The 20,950-nt window shown below is 37.1% G+C and overlaps 2 protein-coding genes across 18 annotated transcripts; both read right to left on the reverse strand.

Moving 5' to 3' along the window:
• LOC105191072 (glycerol kinase) lies at positions 1-12,977 on the reverse strand. 8 transcript variants are annotated; one of them, XM_025298590.1, is made up of 13 exons: positions 12,462-12,689; positions 8,957-9,353; positions 5,122-5,201; positions 4,335-4,593; positions 3,829-4,046; positions 3,160-3,372; positions 2,955-3,065; positions 2,572-2,828; positions 2,175-2,380; positions 1,892-2,035; positions 1,563-1,649; positions 459-600; positions 1-232 (listed from the first exon to the last, which is right to left on the reverse strand). In XM_025298590.1, the coding sequence occupies exons 2-12, from the start codon at positions 9,153-9,155 to the stop codon at positions 503-505; spliced, it is 1,872 nt and encodes a 623-aa protein (XP_025154375.1). In that variant the 5' UTR covers positions 9,156-9,353; positions 12,462-12,689; the 3' UTR covers positions 1-232; positions 459-502. The 8 variants fall into 8 exon arrangements, with proteins under 8 accessions (XP_025154375.1, XP_025154373.1, XP_019700611.1 ...); XM_025298588.1 differs by lacking the exon at positions 12,462-12,689 and adding an exon at positions 12,959-12,977 and having other exon boundaries at positions 1-600; XM_019845052.2 differs by having other exon boundaries at positions 1-600.
• A 2,244-nt stretch (positions 12,978-15,221) lies between these two features.
• Positions 15,222-20,746, reverse strand: LOC105191074 (monoacylglycerol lipase ABHD12). Of its 10 annotated transcripts, none has more exons than XM_011154196.3 (11): positions 20,635-20,745; positions 20,109-20,196; positions 19,509-19,652; positions 17,607-17,725; positions 17,416-17,521; positions 17,009-17,208; positions 16,793-16,928; positions 16,593-16,710; positions 16,299-16,460; positions 16,083-16,210; positions 15,222-15,946 (listed from the first exon to the last, which is right to left on the reverse strand). In XM_011154196.3, the coding sequence occupies exons 3-11, from the start codon at positions 19,574-19,576 to the stop codon at positions 15,907-15,909; spliced, it is 1,077 nt and encodes a 358-aa protein (XP_011152498.1). In that variant the 5' UTR covers positions 19,577-19,652; positions 20,109-20,196; positions 20,635-20,745; the 3' UTR covers positions 15,222-15,906. The 10 variants fall into 10 exon arrangements, with proteins under 10 accessions (XP_011152498.1, XP_011152502.1, XP_011152497.1 ...); XM_011154200.3 differs by having other exon boundaries at positions 19,509-19,608; positions 20,359-20,745; XM_011154195.3 differs by having other exon boundaries at positions 20,359-20,745.
• Positions 20,747-20,950: the final 204 nt, after the last annotated feature.

Genomic DNA, 20,950 nt, shown 5'->3' on the forward strand with positions numbered 1-20,950 from the left:
TAAAACAGAGAATATTTATTTCATGTTGCATGATATATGTGTGCTGAAAATTTACATGCGACTTTTATAATAAATAATGATTAAAAAATGAAGCTTCGTTCACATGACGAGGGTGTTCAAAGTATTGAATTTGTATACATGTATCTTTAATATCATTTTGGGAACGTTGGATGATATTTTCTGGATACAATACGAGATACGATGTTTTTTTTTTAATAGCTGAATTATTAACCTGCAAATTCAATAGGCAATAATATATGACGATGTTCGTCTTTGATTACTGAATATAACATTAATACAACGCGCTGAAATATGTAAAACGCGTTTAAGCTGAAACAATTCCTTTTAATCTTTGGACAATTTGTAATATTTGTTACTTATTCACTTCTCGTCTCATTGTACGTGAGCAAGCTTTCGTAAAACATTTTACTAAGTATTCATCAGGATTCAAAGGCTACCTGTCATCTAGAGCCACCTGCATTTCCATAATGTGAAATTGGTGTCACCGGTTTGCCATGTAATGACTTAACCGTAATAGAATGAAACTCGACATTATAAACCAACTGGCAGGAATGGACGCCAGCATGCAGTAGCGTTCATCTGAAACATCAAACAGACGATAAAAACGTGTGTATTGCATATAAGATTATGTAAAGGGTAATATGGCAAGATTAGTGGACGATGAGAGTGACGTTTGTTATGACGAAAAGTGTAATGGACGAATACGAAGCTGCCGATATCTATCGCTATGCGATACTTAGCATATGCTTTCATATACACAAAATATTAATTCTATAGATTTAGAGAAATATGGTTAAATTTATAAATATTGGGTTTGATTTCTCCAACATTGCAGAATGATGTAATTTTTGTCACAATAGATGTAATTAGTAATATGTAATATATTATATGTATATATATATATAATATATACATGAAACTTATATGTAGGTTCTTTTGAATTCCATAAAACCTAGCATGCGTAACCGACTAAAGATATTTACATAAATTTAATTATACATAGAGAGTGTGTGTGTGTATGTGTATGTGTGTGTGTGCGCGCGTGCGCGCGCCTGTATGTGTGTGTGTGTACACATACAACACAAACGCATATGTTTATAATAAAATTATTAAAACGTCGAACAATTTAGTCTACATTAAGAGGTGAGGGAAGTAACATAAATCAATATTTATTTATAAGGTGAGGAAACATATAGTAAGGTAAACATAGAAACAATAACAAATAGAGATTATAGAGACCAAAGAGAGATAGAGTACCACACCAACAAGCATTTACGCAGAATACACAGCAACACAACAGATACATGGAAACTGTTAACAGCCCAAAGAGAGTTGTTTTGAACATAACTCCTTTCTGCTTATCCTTTTGGAGTTTACTTCTAGTTAATTCTACATTTACTTTTCCGTCTATTGTACATACACATGCACACACAAGTTATAAATATACACATTACTTTATTTACAAACGCATAAACGAACGTATTTGCACAATGGCACATCAGGAATCTCAGGCTTCAATTTTTCGGCGTTTCTAAATTTACCTGTCATTTGGTCGGACATCTTCATCGCCGCCCAACCAAGGCTTCTTTCCACTGCCATTTTCCATTTCTTATACCTCGCGTCTCTTTCTACAAGATATAAAATAGATTGGATTAGGATAGATTCGTTCAAACTTATAAAACAATCAAATGTAAAAAATCTAAACTTTTTATTTGGAAAGTTGATTGCTGATGAGACATCATCGATTTGAACCAATGTAGGGCTACTCGCACATGATTACGCGACTGTTGTCAATTATTTTTATTTCGGAAACTTATGTCACTTTTTAAATAAATGTTTACTTCCAAATGAATATTGTACTCGTTTATACCTTCTGGTGTGGTCGTCGGAAGAAAAGTATCAGTTGGCACTGTTTCTACATCCTCGCCTTCTAATTCCCAAACGTCTATTCCTTCGGCGTGTCCCGCGGCCATTGCTACACCCAACGCCGTAATGTCGGGCATAGTTGACCTAACTGCGTGTTTGTTTAAACAAAGGTACAATTAACAATTTCCAGAGACGTAGCAAAGACCAATATGAAATATTGCTGCATTAGATGTGATTCAATTTCTACTGTGAATATGAGATATGATCGTCATGTCCAGTATACTTACACACTGGTGTGCCACATAAGTCGGCTTGCAATTGCATAAGAAGATTATTAGTCGACATTTTCCCGTCTGTATTTAATTTCGTTAATGGAAATCCGCAATCTTTGTACATAGCTTCAAGGATATCTCTGGTCTGAAAGCAGACTGCCTCTAGAGACGCCCTGATAATATGTTGTTTCGTGGTGAATGCGGTAAGTCCACAAATTATCCTGGAATAAAGATTGCAAAAGATTTCGTGAATAATAATATAGTAAATAACACTAATCACTAATCTATTAAATTCTTTTGTCAAACGGGACGTTTTTAATGTTATACTTTATCAGGATAATGCTCATTTAGTTATTTGGATATCAAGCAATGATTATTCTATTGCGAATTATGTTGTTACAAAGTCACTAACCCCCTCGCATCCTTCCTCCAGTAAGGCGCGTATAATCCCGTGAAAGCTGGCACGAAGTAAACATCCCCGGTACTGAAAACGCTTTGCGCCAGATGTTCACTTTCGTGAACGTCTTTTATGAGCTTCATATTGTCCCGTAACCACTTGATAGCAGCGCCCGCAACCGCGACCGAACCTTCCAAGGCATAAACAGCTGGGCTATTCGGTCCTAACTGATAGGCCACAGTCGTGACTAATCCGTGAGAAGAGTATACCCTCTGAGAAGAAAAAAAAAAGTTACCAAAGATATTACCAAAATAAAAAAAAAGATATGCTGCTGCAATAAAATGTTATTTCTTACATTACGTTCGTATAAGAATGGTACGTATAAAAATTGCGCTTACGGTATGGCCGGTGTTACAGAGCAAGAAGCAACCACTCCTGTACGTATTCTTCGCTTGCCCCTTCTTCAAACAATTTTGCCCGACCAAGGCCGATTGTTGATTTCCTAAAATCTAAAAGAGAAAAAAGATGCGATGGAAGAGCGCGTTACTTCATCCTCCATCCTCCTCCTTTTTATCGCTGTTGAAATAACGGACTTTTACGTACACCGGATATAGGAATGTCGGCCAACGGACCGGTGGAGACTTTGCCGTATATCTCAGAGCTGCTTCTGATCTCCGGCAACATTTGCATAGGAATGTCGAAATATCTGCATAATGTGGGATCCCAAGAGAGAGTTTCTATGTTCATTAACATTGTCCTCGACGCATTCGTTACATCGGTGATGTATAGTCCGCCGTCCTTGCCTCCCGTCAAATTCTGCAATGATTTCTCGATTACAATTTTCCGTCGCCTGCTCTAGTTATCGCAAGACACGCAAGGGTTTTCCTCCTATCGCTACGTATATCGCGCATCGGGGGATAAACCGATAACCGGAATGTTTACACTGATTTCGCAACTCGAATGTTAACTCAAGTATCAAATGGTAACTTCCACTTGTGATACATGGCAGGCCTATTTACTCGCGATGCTACACGCGCGCGCTTACTCGCGCTCAGATTATGACGAACACATTCAAAATGCGAGGAGTTAATCGGGCAATTAGCGATCGTTACTTAGGAGATACTAATTAACGCGCTAATTGAGCAACAGCCTAATCAAGCGACACGCTTAATCCCTATCGCGATACGCCAAGCCTGCGATGCGGTACAAGGTTGTCGGTATCAAGTCCTCCCTCTGCGTGGTGTCGCTCTGCGATGTGTTTCTGTCGCTCACCCAAACAATCCACGTATCCACGGTCCCCACTTTACATCGCTTCTCGCGAATTGCCTTTTTCACTGCCGGTACGTGTTCCTTCAGCCAACGAATCTTTAAAGCCGAGAAGTACGGGCTCACAGGCAGACCGCAGAGGGGTTTCAGGTGATTCTTGCTCTTGTCCGGGAACTTGGCTATGATTTGGTCCACCATCGAGTCGGTTCTGATGTCGGACCACACTGAAATCAACAGGTTCAGGACTGTAACCTGCAGTCGAGGACTTGCGCGCGTGACCCGAATACGCACGAATCTACCAATTAATATATACACCGCTAATTAATATAATTCTACTTTATTCTCAAGCAGCCTCGGGATATTCTCAGCCTCGAAATATTACGGCTGAAAAGTATTTGCGCTCGCTTCTGGCGAGGAGTGGCTAGTTTCTTGTTACGATAAAATTAATTTTCTCTCCGACGAATGAATGCGCGATGCGACGTCCGTCTATACCGAGATAGAACTCGACCTACCTATGGCATTGTAAAGTGGATCCCCCGTACTCGCGTCCCATGCTATTGTAGTTTCTCTTTGATTCGTAATACCCACTGTAACGATCTCGTCGATCTTCATCCCAAGCACGTCGAATTTGCGAATTACCTCCTTGACGCAGGTTTTCACCGCGAAAAGGATCTCCTTCGGGTCCTGCTCCATCCATCCCTCCTTAGGATTGATTTGCTCAATGTCGATCTGATGAGACGCGATCTCCGCAACGTGCTTCGCATTGAACACCTGCAAATACAATTGCCCACTTGAAATAACGATCGTTAACGACGAGTTGTAAGAGGCTCTTCTGACTTTCGGAACGCGGCTCATTTCTCGCTTCTTACAGCAAGGGAAATAAATGATCACCCGTTATCTTCAATTCTCTAATCGAAGAAGCGCAACTATAGTAACGCGCTCGTATTCTTTAATCGTATCTGCAGCTGGAGTCTACAAAAATGCACATCTCAAGGAAATCCCGAGAGTTTATCGTTATTTACTGTTCTCGATTGTAGTCCTAGTTGTAATCTATGTTTATTGCCGCGTATAAACGTGAATTGAGCCGCAGCCGAGCGCTCAACCAATTCGGCAAGTTGCCGGCCAATTATACAGACCATTAAAAGTCGCCTTTCCGTTTTCGATCGCTTATCGCGCTGATAATCGCGAAATTACGGCAAACATCTCGGCGAAATTTGGTAAACATTTCGAAACGCGAAAAATTGTGATTGCTACCTCCGCGATAACGACATCCGGACAACCGGCTCGAGATAATCTTACCACAAAGCGAACAGTCCGCGTGCCAACGTCGATGACGCCAACCGAGGGGCCCGTTTTCTTCACCGTGCTCGACATGGTGTCTGCAAAGAAGAGTGCACACCACAGTGTCATTTAATATCCAATCCGGCGGGATAAACGATGCTTTCGCGCGCATGCGACAGAACAGCTTTGTGCCGAGATCTCAAGAAGAGACTCCGACACACCGAGAAGTGGACAGAGAGAAAGAAAGAGAGAGGATCGAAAAAAATCTCTGTATCGTACGCTGCACGGTGTCGCATCGTAGAATAGGTTAAAATACTGAATAATTCAAATAGGCAGACGTGCGGTATGCATGTCGGATCGCGAGTTCGATACCGTGTTTTAAACTGAATTCAGCGTGTTCTGTCGGGTCGAGGTCGCGAGTAGACTTTTCCTCGCCGAGCTCGCTCGAGCCTCGGAGCTAAGCTTTGATGTTTTAGTCCCATCTACGAAAATAAAAAAAAGAAGGACAGAAAGAGAGAGGGAGAGGGAGAGAGAGAGAGAGAGAGAGAGAGAGAAAGAAAGAGAGAGAGAGAGAGAGAGAGAAAGAAAGAGAGAGAGAGAGAGAGAGAGAGAGAGAGGCGTTCTTCTCGCGTATCACACGTGTGCCGCACACTCGTCGTTCTTGTGTCCGTGTTTTCACAATCCCGACGAATTCGGCAAATCTCTCAGCTGTGCACGAATCGCAACCATCGTGCCAGCTATCTTAAAGCGGTTTACGCCGAACATGCCAAGAACCCCATTCGTTCCTCGGGGGGGCTCACCATCCCCTCCCCCTGCTCTTTTTCATTCTCCTCCTCTTCCTCCTCCTCCCGACACGTCGCGACACTACGCATTTATGAAATAACCGAATAAACTCGCGATAACGTAACATACGTGGTATACATCACGTTATCGCCAATTTCGTGTTCAGGCTGAGATGTGTGTTAATATCGTCGCCCCTTGTGATAGTTCGTCGCCGTTGATAATTTCGTATCACGTAAACGACACTGTTCCCTCGAGCCGGAGATTTTTCGGCGCCTTTGCGTGCGCGTTTAACTTGCAGCATTTTGCATCGTCGCGCATCGAAGCGTGATGGAATCGATAAAAAAAAAAAAAAAACAGTTGCTTTTAATCTTGGAAATAAAGTAAGAAGAAATGCACAGACTTCGTCTTGGAATCTTCGGATTTGCGGAAGCGCATTATCTCGACCGGTTGATCAACACACACCGCGCTTATTTCTCCCTCGATCGTATCGGCGAAGATCATTAGTCAGCGGTTACGATTAAACGGATAACGCGATATCTCGCGTCTATCTCGAGAAATATAATGTAATAGTCGCGATATATCGCGCGACTATCATTCACAAGCCGATCGGAAACTTTCCTATGCTCTTCTCCTTCTTCGCCGTGCTTGTCGCCATTTATGTAATACTTTTCGCGGAAGTCGAGTTTCCGCTACATTTCCAGAGAAATGACGAGGAATAATGTCACGTCACGACGCAAGATATCGCCGCTATTTGGCCTTCGTAATCGTTGATCATCGACTTCGAACACCGATATATATATATATATATAATATAAAGCAGTTTTTGGGAGAAATCTTGTGTTACGAACATGCGTCGTTGGAGAATTCCGAGTATGCGCGACGTTCGTTTCCACGTCATCAAGTTAGCCGGCGTGCAGACGGAGCGACTCCAGTTTCTAGAATCATCTTAAAAACCGCCGGTTTCTACGATTAACCCCGGATAGACATATCCGGCATATCGTCTGCATAGAGACTGAATTAGAGATAATAGCATAAACACGTAGAGATGCGTCTTCATACAAGCAGCGGCTTGACAAAGAAACAGCTTATAAAAGAAGCAATCTGATGCCATGAAAATGCGGTAATATACCACGTGTTGTCTAGGCAGGAGGATAAACAGCGATATTACAAGCTGATATTTTACTACAAAGTGTGGGGTGATAAATACGTATACTTTTTACAACAAACATATTAAAAATATGTTATGCCACTTATCCAATGGTATCATAAAATATACGTGGAATGCTTGCATGGGGCAGAAAAGTGGGACAATTATAATACGATAGTAATAATAATTATTATTATTATAACCGTTAGTTGAAGCGATAAGCGATAAGGGAATACAACTGCACTAAGAACCGTAAACTTTTTTTTAATAGGTAACAAAACAAACTATAAAAACCTACATACATCTAAACCTATATACAGAAATTTTGAAGATTTTTATAAAAAAAGACTCGAATATATTTGTTCTCAACCGGTCTTTGTTTATGCAAAGCCAAATTTATAATTATACTTTATATATATATATAATAAATATATATATAAATGAATTTTCATGGAAACCGAAATTCAGCCCTTCATCCTGACCAAATTTGATTCAACCAAACATAACGAAAATAATCATAAGTTAAAAAATGGGCATTTTAAACGAATAAAATATTACCGTAATTATTCTAATTTACCATATAAATGCTATAATTTACTATAATAAACCGTGAAATAAAAGACTACAGTAAAAAAGACCGTAATGTATACTGGCTGCGTTCCTATATTCACTGCCAGCACTGAAATTCTATAATACGTATATGTGACACAAACTATGTATTTTCAGTACTGACAGTGAATTTCGGAATGCAGCCACTGTAGTTTCTTATCACTACTTCGAAACATACATTTTCTAACCTATAATTAGTTTCGTTAGGTTAGGTTAGGTTAGGTTAGGTTAGTTTAAATCTGGTTAGGATCGAGGAGTGAACTTCGGTTTGCATGGAAATTTGCAAATTTATATATGTGAAATATAATTATAAATCTAACTTTACGCGAAAACTATCGATTAATGCAGAACAAAAATATCAAGTTTCTTCTTACAAAAATTGCATTTGTTCGCCCCCTTTAAAAACTTGTGTGTACAGCTTGTGTTTTGTTGATTACTACAGTTACTACAAACAATACCCCGGTTTTCTTAGTGCAGCAGTAAGTCCAAGTGCGAATTTACTATCAGAATTATCGAATTGACTGAATTTTTCTCGTCATTGTCTCGTCACTTCGACGTCGTCGTCGTCGACTTTCTATTCTAGCTTGAAGAGATCGCCACTCCTCATGTCTCCGCCAGCCAGTTTCCTGGTAACATGATCTCTGTCTTTCGAAAATATGGTCTCGTGCAAATTTTGGATACAGACTTCTCTTCAACTTATATGCGCTAATACGTGGTGTATACATAATCGGCTGACATCGTCTCAAACAACAAGAGTCGCTCGCCAAGTGAACGATGTCATCAGGTGCATTTCACGATGACACGCAAGTCCGTTGCCGCCTGACATGCGCAATATCGCCGCTGATCCTCGACGTGACTTTTATGCGAGGACGCTCAGATGCTGATACTTATATTCTTATTTGTTGTCTCTTCGTCGAGAATATTGCACAAACTTTTGTCCTCTAGCTTCTTCCTTTCTTCCCTCCCCCGCACCTGTCGCGTCTTCACCGCTATATCTTATTTAATATTTGACTCGCGTATACATAGAGTCGTACCACGCGGCGGAGACAGGTGGGAGTCTCAACCTGAACCCGAACAGATCAGACACTGCTGCACATCAGATTTGACGGATTTACCGAAGAGATGAGATGACTTTCCACGTGATGACGAACACACAGTGCGATTATTCCGTCTCGCCCGGACTCAATCGGTGTTTCCGAAAAAGCGACGCGATAGAATTTCACACGCGGCACCAGCACCCGTGTCGGTGTGTCGATTCAGCACGAAATGCACCGCAATCTGAGAACGGCCACACTCCCCCTCTCTTTTTCTCACCTGCATTCTTGTAGGAGTAATACTTGAAAATACTGGTTCTCCGACCGGTCTCCGACTGTTCCATCTCTAACGGCACACGCGGACTTCCCAGGGAGTCTTCTTCCGCTTGGGCGTCCCGCTTGTGCGCGACCTCCTCCGTGGCATTTTTGTTCGCGTCCTGCCTCGTCGTCGCATTTCCATTCGGATCCTCCTGCTCCATGGATCGACACGACGCGTGCCGACCGCGACGTGCCGCTGCGCTGCCGTTCGCAGGTGTCGATCTCGCCGCGTCTTTTTTCCTCTTTTTACCGCTCGCTTGTCTCCTTGGACGATCGTCCAGCTAGCTGCCGCTTGTCGCCGCTTGTCCCTCCTCCTCTCTTCGGCACAGCCGGTGCTGCTGACGCGTCGCTCTAAAATCCTGAGGGAACAACGAAATTATCACGAACTGCCGGCGGCACCGCGCTAATCGAATATTCGACGTGAGCGCGCCACGCACGCTCGCTCGAGGGAATGCGAGAGAGAACCGCCGGGCCGACCTGTCTGCTCTCTCTCTCTCTCTCTCTCTGTCTGTCCGCCGACTTCGTCATCGCTCCCCCCTCGCTCGTCTCTCGGCGAGACGTTTCTTTTTCCCGCGTACTTGTTGCGTGTATTCGCGCGCGACCGATCTCGTATCGTGATCGACACCGAATTAGCCATCGACGATGTCGACTTTTGTCATCTTATCCCCGAAACCTGTTGTTCATGTCAGCGTTCTCGTTCTCTATTTAACGACACAATGATACGCCGATGTCTACGCTACGTGACTCGGGAGAAAATGACCCGCCGACCGAGTAGTTTCAGTTACAAAAATACAATGCCGCGCGTAGTCAGCCGAAGAGAAGGTCGCGACGCTTCTCTTTCCCGACGGGTTTTCTCTTCGTTGGTAACTTTCCGGAAGATGAACTATTCTGTCGAATGCTGAACGCGCTCTAACATTCGCCGAGGTTGAAGTGTTCGTTTCTCCGCAACGAGTCAGTTCGTATTGAACGAATTTCGCACGGTTTGCAAAATGCAAAGTATTTCGGTATAAGTTTCACGCGTAGAGTTGCATTATTAGTAAACAAACGGAGACCTTCGGCTATGCAGTGCGCAACGTGACTAGCGTATCGTCGGTCTGAATTATACACTGATCCGATATTCTTCATGTACTTTGCATACGCTTAATACATTCATTGCCGTTCACGCGATATCGCATGTTGCGGCTCCTCACCAAACGGCCGTTCACGCGATTGTTTTTTATTATGAGTGAAAAACCAGGACCCTCGAAAAGACTCAGTTCAATGCCAGTTCAATCGTGCAAAAAAATGGCTAAAAATAAATAAAAGGAAAAGTAACTTTGGCCACCACACGAAATTCAAATTTTCAGTTTGGCAATGAAACCCATGGCCGACAGTCCGACGATCTTAGACGACAACATTGTAAAACTCGTTATTCTTTTAAGCGACCTTTGTCAATTCCAGATCTGTTGAAATTTGGACTTTGAGATTAACGAGGTACGTCTGTCATGATATGCCAACGTCACTGGCAGATACCAGCAAAGAAGCTCACCGATAGCGATTATTCATGACTAACGTAATATATATATCGGGTGTCCGACGATAAGCGTATTTGGATACGATATATTTTCTCGGAAACCGAAATCACACATCTCGCCGGATGTGCCGGGACGACAATAAAGGCTTCGATTGAAACGCTGAAATTGTATTTCTCTTTCCTGCATTCTTTCAGCACGAAATAATACAGTTATTAGTAGGAAAATTGTTCAAGAAAAAAAGCAATAACATTAAGAAAATTTTATAAATTGATTACATGAATCTATATATATGTGTGTGTGTGTGTGTGTGTGTGTGTGTGTGTATGTGACAGACATAATTTGAAGCTTCAAAGTATAACATATAGGTAAAAAATAAAATATATTCATTCTTCCCACTGGTTTAAATTTAAAAATAATCATCTGCTATACATATGCGATTATTGCTACGGAATAATTTTCAAACATATCCACATGCAAAGCTCAAAGAAACGTTGAGTATACATGAATTAATTCAAATTGTACGGTTAGAGAATTAAGTTTGTATAGAAAAAAAAAATTTTATTTTTTAAGTTTTTAGAGTCTTTTTTAAGTTTGTATAGTTTTCTTTATGATTTTTCTAAAGAAATATCATTTGTGACTTTCGAAACGCGCATTTGTTGCTAAGCGATTGCACTTTGCCCCTCGCGTTACGATCGTTTTATAAATAATGTATTACTCAACCATACATCATTCAATGAGGATCAAAATACAACTCTCCGTTAATAAATCTACCATCTTATGGTAGATCGTATATCAAGCTTCTCGTGCTACCACAATCACTTCGAGAAATCTGTTGCTCTATATTATACTAAAACATTTAATAAAAATTTCAAACAGATAAATTTTTGTTAAACAATTTAAATCAATCGAAATTTACACACGTACACACACACATACACACACACCCACATATATATATATATGAATTTTTTAGCTGCAACATTTTTCATACAAAAATCATTTGCTTTATACGTTCTTTACAAATAATTTGTTTATTGTGTTATTAAAAATAATAAAACAGCACAACACACATTTCGTGATTTTGTTCGTTGCTATACACACGATGGCGTATTCGGCAATATATATTTCGTTTCGTTCGTTCGGTTTAATAAGAAATGAATATACTAAACGAAAGTTCAAACTAAAGTGTATACACCTTTCGCAAGTAAAGAATTAATAAAACAGAATGGTTTTTATAAAAATAATTACATCTTTGCAAAAAAGCAAATTTTGGCAAAAGAGATAGTCACCGTCACTTCCTCAGTAAGTTTTAACAGGAATAATCGATTCGATACTCGCGGTTTTGGCGGTACGTGAAGCACTAGACATGATGTGGTCTGTAAATAGGCCGCATAATGCGTTAGGTTTTTTCCCGGGAAGCATCGGACTACCCGATAGTGAGTGCTACGACTCGTCCTTATATACGAACTATCCTCTTCACAAGTACTATCGAGAAACACCGGAGCGACGCACCTCCGTTACTTACGATTTCAATCCCTTAAGAGTCCTCACCACTGAACGTAACAATGAACCCTCAATCACAGCCACCTCGGGCATTGATCCAAACTCAATCGTAATGTACTTTTAACACAAAATTTCTAATTATTCGATAATACTACCACTGTACAAGATAGAACGCAGTAGCCACCTAGTGTCCGGAAGGCCGAACTAACGGCGAGCAAGCTGCGCCGGTCGGACCACGTGCTATACGGAGGCACAGCAGCGGTCGTTATGTCACTCGCGGTAGGAACACGCGAAGTTGCGCGCGTGCCATGAACGCGGATTCACCGTAGCGCGGGAGTGCCGAGCGTCGTCGAATCGACGAGGGTGCGGCGAGACTTGGTCCGCACGAGCAAGTTCGCGCGAAGAAACGGCCACGAGAGCAGTCGTACTGTTGCTGGTGATGATACTCACGTTCAGCTGTCGCTGGAGTAACGGCCGGCGAGGAACAAACGCAGACGCCCCGATGATCACGACGGTCGATATTTGTACACGCTCACTCGCTCGCTCGCTCGGCGAGGTACTCGTCGGATGTCGACGGCCCCCTCGCGAGCACTCAGCGACGAGCGGGACACGGGGGGCTCCGAGTGACCGCGATAGTACGGACACAGTTACGAAGGATCGCGCGACGACCGAGACGCATGTCCGCCGCCACTTGCCATGCTTTCAACACCCGTCGCGCGCACGAGCGACCGAAGACGAGCCATCGTCTGCTGCGCGACGTTGCGCGCGCAATTGTCCGCATGTAAGAATATAGGTCCGCTTGCGGCTTGACCCGCTCGTCGGCGGACTCGGGGGAGTCTTTGCAGCTTCTCTCGCTCCGTGCTGGTTACCGATATCGACGTTAGATTCAAGATCGCCGGACTTGCCGGATTTTTGCGCGTATACGAAGGACTGTGCTGTCTAATTACCTCTTGTCTTGGTGATCCTTGCGTCAAGCCAACGCAGATAACAACTGAAATACGGTTTTACGAATATGTATAATATACTTGGTCGTAGGACTGTGTATATAATATATATATATATGACTGAGTTAATTTAGTTTGAGTTGTTAAATTAATATTTTATTTTACGCTTAGAATGTTCAAATATTTGAACAAACATGGTCGATAACATGGTGATTGTTCTTCAATTATCCTTGTTTTTCGTATATTGGGATTTGTCCACAACTGCCCTAATAGCACAGATGTCCAGAGAACGTCCAGAGTACGTCTTGAGGACGTCCTGGGGATGTTTCTTCATCCTCAGCACGTCCCCAGGAGAACATGTGCTATCAGGGTGATAATCTTTACTTACACTACACTTTATTGATGATGTAGGTGTGTAAACTGTAAAAAGTTATCTTGTTTTTTATGTTAACAGATTTGCCGCTTAAATTAATCACCGATTCTTACCAAGTTTCAGTTTAATTAACTGATTTATGCCTGTTCCTATCAACTGTAGTTAATGGCCGCGTTTCCGATATTCCGATATTCACTGCCGACACTGAAAATATATAGTAATTTGTGTCACGTATACTATAGATTATCAGTGCTGGCAGTGAATATTGGAACGCAGCCTATATAACCGGCTGATTATTCTATCGGCATTGACCAATCGTACTTGTCAACTGATTAACGATAAATTAACGACAGATGCGATTGGTCAATTATCAATGGTTAAATAATCAGCTGGTTGATCAAGATTGGTAGAAACGAGCATTAGTAACTGTATAAGGGGCCTGTTGGTCTGAAATCGGTTTCAGTAATTTTGATGTTGGTTATATACAAGGTAGGCCTTAAACTAATTCAGATACGTTTGCACACAAGACGCAGCACGCGGCTGGTGTGCAGCATGGTGATTAGAAAACCGAAGGTGATTAGAAAATATATCGCAGTAGCCAATCAACGTCGCACATGCCACATGTCTTGTAAATACTATTTCCGAGCAAATAAAATACTGAATGGTACCACAATATTCTCCAGCCAACTTCCGCCGCGCGGCAAACTTGCTGCGTCCTGTGTGCAAACGGCTTTAGGTTTTTTCAGAGAAAAGGTACAGAAGGAGGGGCGAAGCCCTTCCCCGCTTATGTATACTGTTTAACATTTTTTAATGTACATTGGTTATGTTTAACAGAAGAAGCTGCTTCGCAACTTCGTAAAATTCGTGAATTTAATTGGCGTATATTCTTAAATTTGGCTGAATCCAACAGCATACACGAATCAGATTCACGAATTTTACAACAATTACAAAGCAGCTTTCTCCGCTAAACGTAGCCACTGTGTCAGAAAAATAAACTTCTATTTATGAAACTTCTTTTGTTAAGAACTTTTTAATGAACAATGACCGCCGATTGAAACCTTTTGCAAGTTACTCGGGGAAATGCCTTTGACAACATACATGAAGCTCAAGGTCATCGGCATGGCGTTCTTTATTATATATAATTACACCAATAATTCAATATAAATATATACATATATATGTATATTTTGAATTTACACACTTTTTGCACGTGCATGTAGCTTGTTCATATTGCTACATATTATTGGTATAACAAGTTTCATAACTTAGGTAGCAACAACTTTAACAACCAATATCTCACTTTGCAGAGCAGAGCAATCTTTTTTATGCCAAATTCTTTTATTTCATTCAAAAATGCATCTATGCGTATTGAATATACATTTATCAACATTGGAGGTAAAGCCCCTAAACTGTAATAATTACTTTTATTTACACGCTACATTCCCAAAAATTTCAGTAAAAGTTTTGACCTCTAGCAAATATTAATTTACATTGATATGGTACCATAAAAAATAAATAAACTATATATACAATATATCTTAAAATCAAAGACTTTAAATTGTAAAATGTTTTCTAACCTGCTTTATTACTATTATTTTTGCAGAAAATAGTTGAATCTTGCTAATTTTTCATTCACTAATAAAATCATTTTTTAGATAATTAAAACAATAAATAAATAAAATCTGTTTTATCATGTTTCAGAATAAATGTTCTAAGAGAAACAATTTAGATAAATGAATATTATTGCAAAATAAAGGTATCTTTGTGTTTAATATATCTATTAAAAACCTTCTCAAGTGGTAAATAACATATATGTATATATATACTGCATTTTGCAAATTTATTTTACATATATGTATGAGTGACATTCAAAATACCAATGTGACAACAATATAGGCATCAGCAATTTACTTCTTGTTACACTTAAAATCATACATCAATAAAGAGCATTACTTTACAACATAAGATAAAGTGGTAGTACCATGTGGCTTCAGAAAAACTATTTAATATGAGTTACTGTGTCTTTCGAGCTAATTATATAAAATTAATAAATATAATATAATTCATGACATTGAAATAGTTATCACAGTGTTGGCTTTTCTATCACATGACTTCCACTTATTTCACAAGAAACATTAGTTACAATATTTTTAGGTATTTTTCTTCCTGCTATAGAAGAGTGCACCACTTATACAAAATACCAATTTTATGATACTATCACACATATAAAAATACATTTAAATAAATTTTACACATAATCATAAATCGGTGCATAAATATTCAGACACAGATTCTTCATTGGACACAATTGACAGCATTATGACATTAAATATACATCCTAATAAAAATAATGTGAAATATTTATGAGAAATTTTACATGGTAAAAACAGATAATATTTATATAAGTTTACAAAAATGTTTTCACTATGTACTATTCTTTTAATTTCAGTAACATAATCTTACTTAATCTTTAAGAAATATATGTATCTCTTTTACATGTAAATTAAATGTTGCTGATTAAGCCTGGATATTCTTGTGACAATATAAATTTGAGTTTTTGTAACTCTTTCTAGTCAGACTATTCAGTTAGATTTTTATATGTTTTAGCAACAAATGTCCTAGAATAAAATAAATATTATAATAAACGCATAATAACGTTAACCTTTTCAATATTAATTTAAATATAAAGTTTTTATACTATATAATAAAATTAATTTATTGCATTTATATTGTAATAATATATTAATAACTTACTTAATTATATCAGGCAATTCCTTGTACCTACAAATATATTTATGTCCAAGTCCGTAAGATGAATCTATTTTGATCATTTGGATTCGATCTGTATTATTTCCAAAACTATTAATTGCTGCATGATAGAGCTGAACACATAATACACGAGTGTTGATTATTTGTTTGAACGATTCTCAAGATAATCTTAAAGCTGTAAATAATAGATCGTAGTCATACCTTCTCTGCCAGAAAAAATGGAATTATTCCATCATCTTCAGCATGCAATATCATAATAGGACATTCAATCTTGCTGATATGTTTGTCAGACTCAAATCGCAGATTATTGTTATAAAAAGGTTCAACAATCACCCAATGGAACCATGGTAAATGTTTGAATAGCTAATATATAAAATATATAAATATGAAATAAACATTTTTATATTGAACAATGTAGTTTTTATATATCGATCATATGTTGATTAAATCAAGTTATGCGTTATAGAAAAAATATCCTCCCCTCCGTAAAAATACCTGTGCAAATGGATGTTCTGTTAATTCGTCAGCTATGTTATTAAATGGTGCTTCTAGAAATAATCCTGTTGGTTGTATATTCTCAGCTGCTAGCAGTGCTAATACGTGTGTAGAGACTCTGAAAGAAACCAAATTTACGTAAATATAATAAATTGTTATTACTTAACAAAGATTTTTATTTTTTTCATAAAGTAACTCACCCAGTGCCTAAAGAATGACCCCAAACGAAAACTGGCACTGTACTATTTACTTTTTTCAATACCCACTCAAGAACATATTTACTATCTGTAACTACACCCAACTCAGACAGTTCAACTACATCACTATCTCCGTAACCTAAATTATAGTCAAAAAAGTTCAATTAAAATGTATTTAAAAAAAACGTACAATATAATAAAAGGCTTTTGGACCCTTACTTCTATAATCAAAACATATAACATGATAATCCAAGTCTTGGAAAAGTTTATAAAGCTCAACGCGATGTGAACTTGCTCTATTACCACTGTTTCCATGCATGTACAGAAACACGGGATACTTGGCATTACTCAGGAGTTTTTCATAAGCTTCGTCTGTTGCAGGGATGGAATTATTTAATAAAGATCGTGGTAATATTTGCCTGCGAATATGAATTACTTTATATTATTATGTGTTACTAATTTACTATTAGCTATATTATTAATCACTATATATTTTTATTTATTTAATAACACTTTATATTTAGTAATATATATTCTAATATAACAATAAAAAATATAATTTTGTTATTAAATGTTGTTATTTAAAAAGTTCTACAGTTCTACAGCAGATTTTTACAATCACTCACCATATGCCTATTTTTACTTGTTGATCAGTATGTAAATAAAAATTTCTAGCACCTTCTAATCCTACTGATCCTGGATCAGAAAAGTCTGTTTTAAGTGGCCATTGTACTGAAATAGAGAACATTAACAATTAATATAAATTTGTGATACCGTTTATCATTTTCTGTTAGATGTAAAAAGCTAAATTACTTACCAAAATTTAAAAATAATATTTTCTTTTGGATAGTATAGGAATAATGAAATATTATAGGTAGAAGTCCAACTAAGATGAGGTATGTTACTGCAGATATCTTCATGGTCCAAATTAAACATCTGTAATATATTTATACAGACATATATAATTATAATTGTTAATTTGACAAAAGCTTTTATCTAACTATTAATTTTAGTAGAATTACTCATAAAATTATAATCATAAGACTAACATGTGTGTACTAAAACAATTTTAAAATACATAAGCTGAAGAAATAAAGCAACAATGTGGTTAAAATTAATTGCAGTTCATAAAAGAAAAGTCTCAAGCTATAACAAAATACTAAAGAATACTAAAGAAATATAAGAATTGTATACAATTAATTAAAAAATTAATGCATGCAAAACAGACTTTTTTTTATTATTAAACATATATACTACACACGGATATATATACATATATCGAAAAGAAATTTTATCTTATAAATATAAGTAGAAAACTCAACTACATAAAGTAAATGTTAAATAAACTCATATATTAAAAAATGGCTATATATATATATATATATAATTATATAATATATAATTATATATATGTATACATATATAAACTGTATGCAAAACAAATTATATGTCATATGATATTATACCTTATTATGTTCATAGCGGAAACTTATATGCTGCACATTATTGAAATAACATAGACACACTCAACGTAAGTTTAACATATCTTCATATTTATAACATATTTGTCATCAACATGTTTTTCACAAACAAAGCATAAAAAAGTACTATATTCTTTCATTAAATATAAGCACTTATGTTTATTTTTGCCAAATGGAGTTTGTATGTTACGGTTTCATATTTTTTAGCTCTCACTCATTTACACTTTACTTTATATATGATTACCTTTATCTTCTATCTACTTTACTCACATAAAACTACTGACATATAAATCTGTCTAAATCGTAAATTTAACAAAATTACGAGAAACAAAAAATAATAAATTTCATTTATTTATATTTTTTCATATTAAACAGCTGCTTATCTAATTCATAATTTGTATAAGTCATTTACAAATGAAGTATTTCTTGAATACAGCGTTTTATAAACTGAATTATTTCCTTATCTCGATTAGTGTCGCAATATGATGATAGCACATTTCTATTACACGTCGAGTCTATTCCATGGTTTCACTTTTATCAAGAGGCACCGTAGTGCCTCGCGCCATTCATTTTATTTTAAAATCAGATATTAATAATCACGTCAATTCTAAAGTCCAGTTGCCACTACTTTTTAATCAGTAATTATCGTCAGCATAATTTAACATAATAAAGCTTTCGGTTGAGAAATACGTGATTATTAAGTATATTCATGAATAAACAAAACATGACTCGTGCAGGTCTTTTCCGCATATGTTTAGCGTCGGAATAATTAAACTCGTCGAGATAATTAACGTTCCCCCTTGTCTTAAAGCAGAGAATATATTTTTTCTTTTAAATTGAGATCATTTTTTACATTGCGACAAGTAGCAGGTTATTATAAAACATATGAAGCTTATTTTTGTAAATTGTGGATAAAATATTGACTATTAATGAAATATTTCTTTTTAATGATGTATTGTTCTAGTTACATCATTATGCCATGGTCTGCATAAACTTTTTATTATAAATTTAATGATTCATGAAAAAAAAAACTGTAGGATATGTGAATTTACAAATGCATTAAAAAATTTATAGAAGATATTTACACGAGTCTTATTCAACAAAACAAAAAATACTGATTTTTTGTATTATTTATTCTGAAAAGAAGCTTGCAAGCCATACATTGTGATGCATAGTAATATAAAATGAAACTAGTACAGAAATATTCACAGGAGTACAATTACAACAAAGCAACTTACATTCCTGTGTACCAAATATCAAGGATGGCGAATGGCACTGCTGCTAATAGTAGATAAGTTGACTTCATGATTGTTAGTAGTTACCGGTTGTCTATAATACCTTTTCGTCACAAATCCTTTCTTGGATTAAAGTTAGTCCAGAGACTTGTTGTAAAAAATCTTTGTCATTATGTTAAACAAATGCATTATGTATATCAAATGCATAACAAATAAAATAAATAAAAATAATATTGACGTGTATAAAATGGTGATCTATTCTTATTCTGATTTCTTCTCTTAATGTATATTTTCAACAAAAAAATACTTATATGTTAAAATATTCTAAAATATCTTTTTCTCCTTCTTTAACTTTTATATATAAAAATTAGATATAAAGTTCTTTGATAAAAAAACAGCACAATATTATTATAATGATATATGTATGAAAATAACATATAATGAGAACATATAAACAGACAAAAGGATCACTTAAAATAAAATAATATTTTTAATATATCATTTAATAGATCAGATTTTTTATAATAAACATCATATGCATATATGTATTGATACAGTTTACCTTGTAAATGATACACAATAGATTAAAAATTTTTCAATCACCTCTCTCTTTACTCAAAAGAAGTAATTTCCTGCGTCTTTTAATACATATATAATATACACTTTCTAAATAATCGTGAAATATTAGTATCTGCAATATAAAAATGATAAGATGTGTGTATTAGTATAAAAAGTTCAAGATAACGTTATTCTTTGCTGGGTAAGAAACGTCATTTTTTATTAAGGAAGGAATTCATATTATGGGGAAATGTGTGCGCATGCACTTTTTTCTCAATAAAATATGAGCAAATACCTCTTTAAGAAACGTTTCCTCGGTAGCCAATATACCATTATTACTATACAAGTCGATATAATAATATCACGAGAAGGAATGATTCTACCCGAAAAGTTTTTGAAACATGTTATTTATATAATGTTGCACTTTATATGAACTATGTGTGTACAAGTGACGTTTGTGTGATATGTTGCAATGGAAAAGATTTCTCAATATTTCTCAATATTCTGTGTATAACGTAATTTAACTTTATATTTCACTCAACTTCGTACTGAGTATTTAAAAGCGAAATACCTATTCGAACGCCTTTATTGTATTGTTTCACTTAATACTGATTAATACTGATACACGATTAAGGAACGCAACCAGCTGACGCTGTCGATCCCCGAGATTAAAGCTAGCGGCACACGGTGCTTGTTTTCGTGCTGGACTGCTTGCTGGATGAAAATACTACCCGAAAAAGCGTTCTGATTGGTGCATTTCCATCCATCTTCGGGAAAGTACCAATCAGAACGCAGTATTTTCATCCAGCAAGCAATCCAGCACGAAAACAAGCATCGTGTGCCGCTGGCTTTACTCATGAACAATACTATAGCTGTCAGTGGTTGAT

Source organism: Harpegnathos saltator, unplaced genomic scaffold (assembly GCF_003227715.2).
Source record: "Harpegnathos saltator strain DR-91 unplaced genomic scaffold, Hsal_v8.6 scaffold225, whole genome shotgun sequence".
Lineage (NCBI taxonomy): Eukaryota > Metazoa > Arthropoda > Insecta > Hymenoptera > Formicidae > Harpegnathos > Harpegnathos saltator.